Source organism: Rhincodon typus, chromosome 39 (assembly GCF_021869965.1).
Source record: "Rhincodon typus isolate 14 chromosome 39, sRhiTyp1.1, whole genome shotgun sequence".
In the NCBI taxonomy this organism is placed as follows: Eukaryota; Metazoa; Chordata; class Chondrichthyes; order Orectolobiformes; family Rhincodontidae; genus Rhincodon; species Rhincodon typus.
In genome coordinates this window covers 12,579,512-12,592,188 of record NC_063370.1, presented here as the reverse complement: position 1 = coordinate 12,592,188, position 12,677 = coordinate 12,579,512, and the positions used below count along the sequence as shown (strand labels likewise).

General features: G+C 48.4%; 1 protein-coding gene across 1 annotated transcript in view; it reads right to left on the bottom strand.

The window, feature by feature from the left end:
* LOC109922212 (homeobox protein Meis2-like) overlaps positions 1 to 12,677 on the bottom strand; it is an 84,757-nt gene that overhangs the window by 6,406 nt on the left and 65,674 nt on the right. The window contains exons 4-5 of the mRNA XM_048618387.1: positions 2,884 to 2,942; positions 713 to 802 (exon numbers count right to left, since the gene is read on the bottom strand). Coding sequence (XP_048474344.1) covers positions 713 to 802; positions 2,884 to 2,942 — 149 coding nt within the window. The remainder of the gene's footprint in view (positions 1 to 712; positions 803 to 2,883; positions 2,943 to 12,677) is intronic.

Here is a 12,677-nt window from a genome sequence, read left to right as displayed (position 1 = left end):
CTCCCCTCGCAGCTCCCTCAGCCCCTCTCCCCTCAGACCCCCACTTAGTTCCTACCGACCAACTGCACAGAGTGGGAGGGAGAGACTCATTATTCACAAGTTGCAATGGGGGCCGCAGAGGAAGTGACGACATTAGACGCACATAAAAGTAAAGACAGGAGGAGGACAATGGAGCTTTGGTACATCTAGCCCTGTAATGAGGTGGGGTAGACGGGTAGAATGGCAGAGGAGGGAGAGAGGGCGAAATGCCTGGGGAGACAAACAATACAATCACTCCCTCCCCAGGAGGTGGGGGGGCCGGTACTTACTTCCCCTCTGCTTTGCGATTGGGTAACAGTGATGCAGGCTACATGTAGTGCCACTGCCCCTCCATGCCCATGTTCATACCCATTCCACCCATAGCTCCTAGGAGGAAGGATAAACAATCCAGCCAGGAATTCGCCAATGACAGAATCACAAGACAGCAAGAAAACGGAGGAAGCGAGGAATAGCCCCGAGCGGAAAATGAGGGGATGCCTCTTTTACGAGGAGAAACAAAAACGAGGTGGGGAGGTCCCGAGATGTTTGTGAAATGGCGGAGAGCAAGCAAAAACAAAAGATCACAGGTTGTTGTCTCCCTCCACCCTTGAGGTGGTTGGTGGTGAGACGGTGTTGGGGGTGGGGGGTGGAAGCAAGGGAGGAAAGGAAGGTCTCAGCGAAAGGCTGACATTACCTGGAGGTCGAATGCCCATGTGTTGTTGGCCGTCCATTACAAACCCTCCCATTGGCTGACCGTCTGGGCTGTAGGGTGTCCCCTGGCCAACTGGTGAAAGGAGAGAAAGGTACAATTCACTCGGGGGTGGGCCTCAAATCACGGATTTGGTACAGACTAACAGACGCCAACATGAATGACTAAATGGGTATGAAACAAGGGCAGATTGGGAGAGGATCCTAGGGAAAGGGGCAACGCTGAGAATGCAGGAGATCCACTGATGGCACGGCCATCAGAATGGAATAGTGTACCATGTCTCTGACAGCCCCCTCTTTGCTTTTGGAAACAAAGGTGTGGGATTGGCCATAGCTGCCAACTGAGCCAGCCATTCGCCAAAAGGGAGACGCCAACACATCCTACCGGGCCGTCAGTGGGCTCTGCTGTCTTCCTGGCCAATCAGATCGACCCTTGCCAAGGGGGTCCTCCCACTGTCAATGGCGACCCAATATGGCTTCTCCCCCGACAACGGCATGAGGACAAGGCACAGGTGGCCCCCATCCGTTGCCCTTGACTCGATATGAAACGCCCCACCCCAACTCATGGACGGGGCATTCCAAGCGAGGGGCGCCGCTGCTGGGCAGTCTCTGTCTTGCGCACAGCAAGATCCCACAAGCCGCTCACCGATTCAGTGAGGTGAGACAGCGTCGGTTGAAGGTTGAATGGTGGCACGGGGGCAAACACCCAGCTGTAGTTTGGTGAGAAAGTGCCGAGGGTACCCAGCAGCCGGGGCGGGGGTCATACATGTCGACCAAGAAGAGCTGGTACCTCTTGGCACTCTCTTGGTACTGCACAAGGTGCATACTCGCACGTTAGATGGCCATTGGAAAGACGTTTCGAAATAAAAAGCCTTCTCTAAGATCTGCCTTAGTTTGGTTGATCTGCCATTGGCGATACAATGAGGCAGCCATCTTTGATGGCGGATTTAGCGAGAGGGCCCCAGAGGTGAGAGAGTACCCCTGTAGGGTTATAATGTGGGGTTACAGCAACAGGAAAGAGGCACAGTCTTTAAGACAAGACACTTAGGGGATTCTAATCCGTTCACAGGCCTACAGTGTAACAGTAGGCCTGGTCAGAAATTCTCAGTAATATCCATCACACAGCCCACAGCAAGATCATGGAATCTTTTACCACTGGGAAGGCTGTCCCACTGCCAGCTAGCACACGGTCCTGGCTGATCAGGAAGGTGTACCATCCTCACTGCGTTGCCATGGGAAGGATGTTGGCGATCAAACCCTTGGCCTTCAGGACCCCGGGTGGGGACCCTCTCTGCCACCAGGCTCCCTCTACATTGTACCCAGCTGCTGGAACAACCCAGCAATATAAAAATACCGTGATACCACTCGGCCGAGAACTCCAAATGAATATTAATGTGACAAATGTTGCTCTCGATGCGATGACCGTAGATTAACGTGTCCTCTCTTGTTTGACAGAACTTGTTGGGGAGGGTCCTGTGATGGATGTGGGTGCTTTGGCGCTATGGAGGAGGAGGCAGAGAACTGTAGCCGATACTCCTTTGACCATTACTGTCCCGTCAACAGTAGGCAGGGTTTACAATGCCAATGTGGGCTGGGAGGCCTTCTCCATTTCATTGATGGGTCACATGGTGCACTGGCAAACACCTCTTGGGGACTTTTCTCAAGGTATCGTTGATGGCCCTTCTCGAGCGGTCATTTATTCTGTACTATCATTTCCTACCCAGAAGTGTTGCCACCCAGAACTGAGCCATCATCCCACCACCAAAATCACTGTGACTTTCTTTTCTGTTTGTGTTTTTTTCTTTAACCTTCTGACCACCGGCGTCCGTGTTGCCAACTGAATATTCATGAGCAAAGCCAATTCTGGACAATACAAACCATCAAAGGTGAGGGTGGGGAAGGGAAGGAGGAGGAAGGGACTGAACCAAAATGGAGTTGGAGGGGGAAATGAAGCTCTCCAGCCCCCATGGCGGCCACCTCTCTCTAAACACATCGAGAGCTTTGATGGGCACAGTGTGCTCCCTCTCCAAGGACACCCGAACGTGAATGGAACCACGGAAGAGGGGCAGTTGGCAGAGATGACCCCCTTCCACAGCCTGCGGTCCAGACCTGTTTAGCCATGAGGGGCCATTTAAAGTCAATCAGTAAAACAGATACCTGTTCGATTTGATTGGTCGATCATTGGCTGGACAATACGACGTCTTGCGTTAATGAACCTAAAAGGAAAAGACAGCAGGTTATCGAAGTGAAGCCCTCCCTCAAATACCATACAACTGGGTTAAAATGGTGGCTTTCAACATGGAAGCTGAGTAGGTGGCTACCATGTCGCAGCTATTGTGAGGTGTCCAGCTGCGCTCTGGAAGAAGAACACAACAAACATGGAATTTACAAAGTAGCTGTGTTTGTGCTTTGCTACAAACCTGAACCCACCTTGCATCGCACTGTCCCAAAACCCATCACTTCTCCTTACCCTCCTCTCCCACTCATGTACCTACCTACTCCCACCTTAAACACAATGTCACTTCCTTCAGTGGCCCCACTTGCAATCCAGATCAATATCTTATGATAGAACATTCTCTTTAAATGTTAACAGCTAATTGGATTGTAAAATACACTCTATAAATTTAACATCATACTCCCCACTTGCCCTGGATGGGGGCAGCCCCAGCAACACTCAAGAAGCTCGACACCATCCAGGACAAAGCAGCCCCCCCTTGGTTGGCACCACATCCACAAACATCCCACTCCCTCCACCACCGACGCTCAGTAGCAGCAGTGTGTACCATCTACAAGATGCCCTGCAAAAATTCACCAAAGATCCTCAGGCAGCACTTTCCAAACCCACGACCACTTCCATCTAGAAGGACAAGGGCAGCAGATGCATGGGAACATCACCCCCTGCAAGTTCCCCTCCGAGCCACTCACTATCTTGACTTGGAAATATATCACCGTTCCTTCAGTGTCCCTGGGTCAAAACCCTGGAATTCCCTCCCTAAGGGCATTGTGGGTCAACCCACAGCACATGGACTGCAGCGGTTCAAGAAGGCAGCTCACCCCCACCTTCTCAAGGGGGCAACCAGCATTGCCCACACCCTGTGAAAAGTAAACTTGTAGCTCGAAGCCACTTCTCACAATTTGCAGAAGGGGGAATGGAGGGAAACTGAAACTTTAAATAGATGGGAGTAAAGGTAATGTTTCAGGAGGAGGTCGGACTCTTATGGAATGAGAGAACAGGGACGACTGATATGAGAGCCAACATAAAGCTGAAAGTGTAACCCTCCATCAGTGGTACCCCTGAAGCAGCAAGGTCCAGGTACCCTCAGGTTTCCAACATCGGGGTCTGGAGCCCTCCACAAAAGGTTCAGCTCCAGATACAGGAAACACTGGGGAATAGGCCACACCCTCAGATACTCACTCACTGAGGGAGACAAGTGTCTGAGTAATTGCGAGACAACAAGGTGCAGGGCTGGATGAACACAGCAGGCCAAGCAGCATCATAGGAGCAGATTGCCCCTGATTCTTCAAACATCTGCTTTGTCCCCCACCCCCACCACTGCCCTTTATCTCCTAGATATTGCTGAAGGGGATTTCTGGACGAATAGAGAGAGAGAGAAGGCTTTTCTGACCTGAATTAGTTGAAAGCTCAGCCCCTGACAGCCTGAGGAATGTTTTTTGGTTGTCTGTCACCTAGACTGAGTCCCTCACTCACCTCCACAAACAGTGTGGCTCGCTTCATCCATTTAATGATTTTACTCCAAGTCAGTTGTGTAGCTACAAGGCCTGAGGCCTTCGAGGGAGAGAGAGAGAGAGAGAAACAGGGCAGGAAAGTCGTTCTATTTTACTAACAGTTGTATTGACCAGCTTGTATTCTCTCTGGACTCCCAGCCAATGCATTTCTTTTATTTTTTCTGAGAGACAATGGGAAGAAAAACACACACATATTTGCAGTGATTCTTCCCGAAGAAAGACTTTTGTTTTGTTTCTCCAGGGAGCTAAGGTAACCTGAGGATGTAACACTGCACTCTGTTCCTTTCGGTATTCTTCCAGATTCTTAGCAGTTTGACATGTTTTACATTCTCTCCCCGCTTTGAGGAAACACGCACTGAGGCTGTTAGCTCCCATCACCTTCCATCACCTTTTTCAAAATGACCACCCCACCTGGCGACAGAGGTGACACCGACTCCACATTCCCGCCTGCTGCAGCTGGGCTGGATCCCTGCGCCCAGGATTGATTCCGGCCCCTGACCTCACCGGAGTGGATCCCTGCAATCGGAGTGGATTCCCACACTTCACCTTCCCACTTTGTCAGCGGACGATGGGCCTGTTGCAGATGAAGGGATCGTCTCCACGTCCGCCTGGCGAAGAGGTTCTTTCTAGTTACAGGGATCCACTCTAGTGAAGAGATCCACATCAGGTGAAGGGGAGAGGCGGGGCTACTCCATGTGAAACGGTCGGATTATAAGGTATAAGGATCAAGTTTGTACAGGGATCCAGTCAGATTGGTGGGATCTACTCCATGCACAGGAATCCACTCAAGGCAAAGCAATTCGCTTCAGGCACAGGATTTTGTTCCAAGTATAGAGATCCACTCCAGGTGAAGAGATCCACTGCCAGTGAAGGGAATCACACCAAGTAAAGAAATATGCTCCAGGTATTGGGATCCTCACCGAGTATGGGGCTCTACTTACAGTGATCAGTTCTCCTCCAGGGGCAGGGATCAACTCTGGGGTTTGCTTCTGGCGATGGGATTGACTCCAGGTGAAAGGGTCCATTCCAGTTATGGGATGCAGGCCAGATGACAGGATTTGCGTCAGGCACAGGGATCTACTCAAGGTGATGTGATCCACTCCAGGCATTGAGATCCTCTTCAGGTGGAAGGTTTCACTGCAGGTGCTGGGATCCACTCCAGTTGTTGGGAACCATCCCAGGTATTGAGATCTACACTGAGTGCTGCAATCCACTCCAGGAGGGCTGGGATCCACTCCTGTCGTTGGGTTCCATTCCACATATTGAGATCTATACTGAGTGGTGGGCTCCACTCCAGGGGCTGGGATCTGCTCACGGGGCTGGAATCTGCACCAGGCGACTGGATCCTCTCTTGGTGATCTAACAGCAATGTTATGGGTTATCACTGGTGAAGTGGGTCTCAGTTTAACTCCGAAGGCTCACCCTGATCCACCACAATATCCAGTTTGAGCCTTACTCCAGATGCAGGGCCTAATCCACACCTCCTGACGTGAAGTCAGTAAACAGCCCATTTACAGGCACTAGCTTTCTGCTCAGGGTTTGCCGAGAGATGCCAGCAAATGTGTAGGTATCCCTGTTAAACATTAGGGGCAATTATTCCAAATGTTCTGTCTATAATGTGTTCTACTAAGCAGAGGTCTTTGGAAATTTTGCGTCAAACATAAATCTGAAAATTTGTTACGGTGCAGAAGGTGACCATTCAGCCCATTGAATCTGTACTGGCTCTTCAAACGACACCATTACTGAGTGCCAATCTCCTGCCTGATTTCCATCCAGTGCCCCTGTAGATAGCCTCAGTTGAACCTATGTCCCCTACATTTCCAGGCAGTGTATTCCAGACCCTAAGCACTCACTGGGCGAGAATGTTGTTTTTTTCACACACCAGCCTTGCTTCATTTGCACATCACATTACATCCATGCCCCTCTTATTCCTATTCCGCTCATAGCAGGAACAGCCTCTCCTTAACTAACCTATCCTTACCCAGCTTGTTCTTGTTTTCTTCACATATGCTTTGATCCTTCTAATCCCAAGAATCCACCACCGGGCCAAGGAGTGGCAGATGGAGTTTAAATTATATAAATGTGAGGTGCTGCATTTTGGAAAGGTAAATCAGGGCAGGACTTATACACTTAATGGTAAGGTCCTGGGGAGTGTTGCTGAACAAAGAAACCTTGGAGTTCAGGTTCATAGTTCCTTGAAAGTGGAGTCACAGGTGGATAGGACAATGAAGAAGGTGTTTGGTACGCTTGCCTTTATTGGTCAGTGCACTGAGTATAGGGGTTGGGAGGTCATGTTGTGGCTGTACAGGACATTGGTTAAGCCACTTTTGGAGTATTGCATGCAATTTTGACCTCCCTCCTATAGAAAGGATGTTGTGAAACTTGAAAGGGTTCAGAAAAGATTTACAAGGATGTTGCCGAGGTTGGAGGGTTTGAGCTGGAGGGAGAGGCTGAGTAGACCGGGAATGTTTTCCCTGAAGCGTGGAGGCTGAGGGGGTGACCTTATAGAGATTTACAAATTCATGAGGGGCATTGATAGGGTGGGGGAGTCCAAAATTGGAGGGCATGGGTTTGGGGTGAGAGGGAAAGATGTGAAGGGGACCTAAGGGGTTTGACAGTTTTGCGCAGGGGGGTGGTGCGTGTGTGGAGTGGGCTGTCGGAGGAGGTGGTGGAAGCTGGTACGATTGGAGCATTTGGAGGGCATCTAGGTGGGTATGGTAGGGGGGTGTACAATGGAGGAATGTGGGCCTGGTGCAGGCAAATGGGACTAAATTTATACAGAATATCTGGTCGGCATGGATGGGTTGAAGCGAAGGGTCTGTTTCCATGTTGTATAACTCTATGAGTCTATCCAGCCATGTTCTAAGTAATGATCTTTTTTAAAAAATTCTTTCACAAGATCTGCCATCACTGGTCCAGGCTAGAATTTGTCGTCCCTAATTGCCCCCTTGAGAAGGTGGTGGTGAGCTGCCTCCTTGAACCGCTGCAGTCCACCTGCTGTGGGTTGACCCACAATGCCCTTAGGGAGGGAATTCCAGGATTTTGACCCAGCGACAGTGAAGGAACAGCGATGTATTTCCAAGTCAGGATGATGAGTGGCTCAGAGGGGAACTTGCAGGGGGTGGTGATCCCATGTATCTGCTGCCCCTTGTCCTTCTAGATCGAAGTGGTCGTGGGTTTGGAAAGTGTTGTCTGAGATGCGTTGCTGAGCACATTCTGGAAAATCTCGAGACATCCACCAAATCACAGTTAAACACAAAGAGGAAGACTACCAGGTCTATTTACCGCACTACAATACTGTACATGCCCCATTGAACCGGTTTCAAGCTCTTTATCTCCAATGTACTGTCCAGAATAAGTGATGGTCTCTCTTTGTGTAATAGGGACTGCTTAGTTTCTGTCCTAACATTAGAGCTTACACATTTGAAGAGTGGCTTATATTGACTGGTCCACCAGCATATGGAGACGTGTAGAACACACTACAAACAAACAGGCTTTCAGTCCGTACTGAGGTTTGTGGTCTCCATAGGCATTCCCTCCCTTCATCCTATTTCATCTCACCCTATCACCATCATTAGGTGGATTGGCCGTGCTAAATTGCCCCATGGTGTCCAGGGATATGCAGGCTGGGTGGGTTAACCATGGGAAATGCAGGGTTACAGGGATAGGGTAAGGTAGATGGGATGCTCTTCAGAGGGTCATTGCAGACTCAATGGGCTGAATGGTCTCTTTCTACACTGTAGGGATTCTATGATTCCATGACACGACCCTCCATTCTTTCCTCTCTACTATTTACCTCCGATTCAACTGAGGCCTTCAAAGGAGGGGTGGATGATAATCTGAAGGGAAAAGAATTGTAGATCTACAGGGAAAAGGTGGGGAAGTAGGATTGGCTGAGTTGCTTTTGCAGAGAGCTGGCACAGACACAGTGTGGTGGGCCGAATGGCCTCCAATGCTGAAACCATTCTATAATTCTACAACCATGCATGGTAGTAAATTTCAAATTCCATCCACTTCCTAAGTAATAAAGTTTCTCATTGGTGTCCTATTGGATCTTTTTGTAACTACCTTATAGAATCCCTACAGTGTGGGAGCAGGCCATTTGGCCCATGGAGTCCACACCAACCCTCCAAACAACACACCACCCAATCTCTGTATCCCTGCATATCCCATGGCTAACCCACCCACCTGCACATCCCTGAACACTACGGGCAATTTAGCATGGCCAATCCACCTAACTTCACATCTTTGGACTGTGGGAGGAACCCGGAGCACCCGGAGGAAACCCACGCAGACACAGGGAGAATGTGCAAACTCCACACAGACAGTCGCCCGAGGGTGGGATCAACCTCAGGCCCCTGGCGCTGGGAGGCAGCAGTGCTAACTACTGAGCTGCCCTTATATTTATGCCTCCTTGTTTCAACTCCCCTCGAGTGAATATTTCTTTTCTATATTGCTCAAGCCCTGCGTCAGGAATGATAAGTCTACTCCTGATAGCTATCAGGTGGATAAATAACAGCCAACAGTGAGGCTGGAATGTAGACAGCTCAGAGAGAGAAACTGTAAAAACAAGTGGGAGAAGCAAAGAGAAAGTATGAAAAGACACTGGCAGCGAACATAACAGAAAATCCCAAAATATTGCATCTAGACATCAATAAAAGGCTTATAAAAGTAGGAGCAAGGCTGATTATGGACCACAACAGATCATTCTTACAAGGAGGCAGGAGATATGGCTTTGATATGAAACAAATAGTTTCATCTGTCTTTTCCAAGGGATAAAATGGTGCTGAGTGGAAGAGGAGATAATCAGACAACAAAAAACGTTTAAAATTAAGAGGGAGGAGGCATTGGCAAAAATTAAATTTGATTATGTACCCGATGAGGCGCAATCAAAATCTTCCTCAGAATTAAAGGACAAGGCAAGGAGATTGAATTCCGATACGGATCAAACATGATCCAGCTGAACAGCAGAAGGGATCTGATCAACTGAAATAGCCTCTTCCTGTTTCTGTTTGGCGTCATGTTCAGCACAACATTGTGAGCTGAAGGGCGTGTTCCTGTGCTATACTGTACTGCGTACTACTAAACCTGTAATCCCAACCCTGCTTGAGATCCCTCTGAATCTACCCATTCCCTGACACGCACTGTTAACAAGGTGGGTTTGGATAGTTCATTTGGCTGGCCAGCTGGTTTGGGAAGCAGCCTTATACTAACATGTGGACACAACTGCAACACACCAGCTGAAGTTGCCTTGAAGATCCTAAGCCTTAGCCCTCACCCAAGGCATGGTGACACTCGGGTTAAACCACCACTAGTCATCTCTCTCTGATGAGAGAGTGGAACTACAGCTCGTTTAATAATATCTATTATTACTAACACCCCTGATCTGGGAAGATGCTGGTTTCAAAAGGCATCTGGATGGGTTCATGAATAGGAAGGGTTTAGTGGGATAAGGGCCAAATGGGACTATATCAGTATAGGATATCTGGTCAGCATGGACAATTTGGACCGAAGAGTCTGTTTCTGCACTGTATGACATAGGATTCTATCTCAGCTGTACTCTCTTCCTTCAATCTGACACAACTGTGTTCTTTTATTGAGACTGCAACGGACAATGTTCCCTTGGATGTTCCTCTTCCAGCCTCTTACACACCCACACTTCCTCTTTATTTCAAACGGGGCATTCTCTGTTTGACTGAAATGGATCAGGAACATCGGGCCTTTGATACCAACTATTAGAAGGGGATTAGAAAATCCTGGAATAACTTGAAAGGAAATTGCTGGAAAGCTTGTATCTAATGTTCAGTCCCTCTGTGTGAGAACACAGGGGGTCAGAACATACATAAGAACATAAGAACTACGAGCAGGAGTGGGCTATCTTGCCCCTCCAGCCTGTTCCACCATTCAATAAGATCATGGCTGATCTTTTCATGGACTCAGCTCCACTTACCTGCCCGCTCACCATAACCCTTAATCCCTTTACTGCTCAAAAATCTAACTATGCCTTAGAAACATTCAATGAGGAAGCCTCAACTGCTTCACCGGGCAGGGAATTCCACAGATTCACAACCTTTTGGGTGAAGAAGTTCCTCCTCAGCTCAGTCCTAAACCTGCTCCTCCCCCTCTTATTTTGAGGCTATACCCCCTAGCTCTAGTTTCACCCACCAATGGAAACAACCTCCCTGCTTCTATCTTATCTAATCCTCTTCATAATTTTATATGCTTCTATAAGATGCCCCCTCATTTGTCTAAATTCCAATGAAGTCCCAGTCTGCTCAATCTCTTGTCATAAACCAACCCTCTCAACTCTGGAATCAACCTCGTGGAACCCCTCCAGGGCCAGTACATCCTTTCTCAAGTGAGGAGACCAAAACTGCACACAGTACTCCAGATGTGGCCTTGCCAGCACCCTATACAGCTGCAGCATAGCCTCCCTACTTTTAACCTCAATCCCTCTAGCAATGAAGGACAATATTCCATTTACCTACAGCACCTGCAAACCAACCATCTTTGATTCTGTGAAAACTGTTGTTGATGTGTTTCAGAGTGCTACACCTAAGCCAGAGACAGGATCAGATCAAACAGAGAATGAAATGGGAGAGGATTTGTCACTCAGAAAATGGGAAGTAATAGCATAATGGTAATGCTTCTGGCCTGATAATCCGAATCCCAGGTTGGGGATAAAAACAGAAAAGAAAAAAATCAGCAGGTCGGGCAGCATCTGCTCCAAGGAAGAGTCGCTGGACCCGAAATGTTAACTCTGCTTCCTCTCTCCACAGATGCTGCCAGACCTCCTGAGTTTTCCTGGCAATTTCTGCATTTGTTTCTGATTTCCAGCTTCTGCAGTTCTCTGGTCCTCTTTTATCTGGTTTAATTGTACATTCAAATCCCACCAAAGGTAAACAGTTCAACTTTGAATTCAATTAAAATCGGGAATGTAAAATAAAACAAACATGTAGCCATTGCCAAATGTCAGATAAACCCATTTGACTGACCAACGTCCTTTAGGAAGGGAATTCCTTATCCAGTCTGGCCTACATGTGACTCCAGACCCAAAATGATGGGGGCTTATTCTTAAGTGCCCTCTAGAATGTCAGAACAAGACACTCTGTCCAAAGGGCAATTAAGGATGTGGAACAAATGCCATCTTTTCCAGGGATGCCCACGCAAGGGTATGTTTTTGAAAAAAAGAGTGAGGATGTGGAGGGAGCAGGCTAAGAGGGAAGTGAAAGGCGAGGGAGTGGGAAATAATGAGGGAAGAGGTGGAATGAGAAAGAAAGGGAGATCAGGGAAGGGGGTTGGGAAAAGGCCTGTAGTGAGTGGAAATAAAGCATTTAGCTATTTCACTGACACTTAAAGCTGCTATTTCTAATCTTCGGGTAGTAAAGACATTTGCTAACAACTCAGTTTATTGCTGCAATTTATTTGAATGTGAAAGTGTGTCCTGGAAAGGTTTAACAATGGGTTGGATGTTTGAAGCTGAATTTCTGTGGGTTTGGCACCTATCCAACACTGAAGGAGCTGGAGAACTCCAGTAAACCACAGCCCGGCCAGAACCAGTCAAGCACAGAGCGTTAATTGCTAATAATTAACTTTGCTAATTGACCCAATAATTGGTTAAATTGATGTTTTTATTACACAGGCGGAGAAGATTTAATGGCAGGTTTCTGAGAGTCTCCCAGTGCGGACATGGGGATGATAACCTCCCCCATCCCCTCCCAGGAAAGTCCGGCAGTGTCCAGGAATGAAAGACCCCTTTCGCAGGAGCTTGCTGGAAGAAAAATCACAGAGTGTTTTAAAGACTTTTGTGGAGAGTAATTCCTTGAGTGTTTTTGCTTCTATTGACCTGAGCAGCTGGGTGTTGTGAAGGTTGATGTGCCCGGGGCTACCAACGGTGGGGGAGGGACAGGTTGGTTGGAGACCATGTGACAAGAGCCCTGGGAATCTCGGGACCAAGGGCTCGGTGAAGTGTACATGACACTCAAATGAGCCATAACCATTGACTACTAACCAACCCATGGCCCGCATGGCACGATCCCATGGGTACCACAGTTACCATAGCAACCAACAGAGGGTACCGCGCAACTGACGTGTGGGTTCCAAGCAGCTGACCAGTCGGCACCATAGCAACTGACCCATGTGTACCATGGTTATAGAAGTTGTAGTGCCATGACAACCAATGGAGTTTGCCATGGCAATGGGTC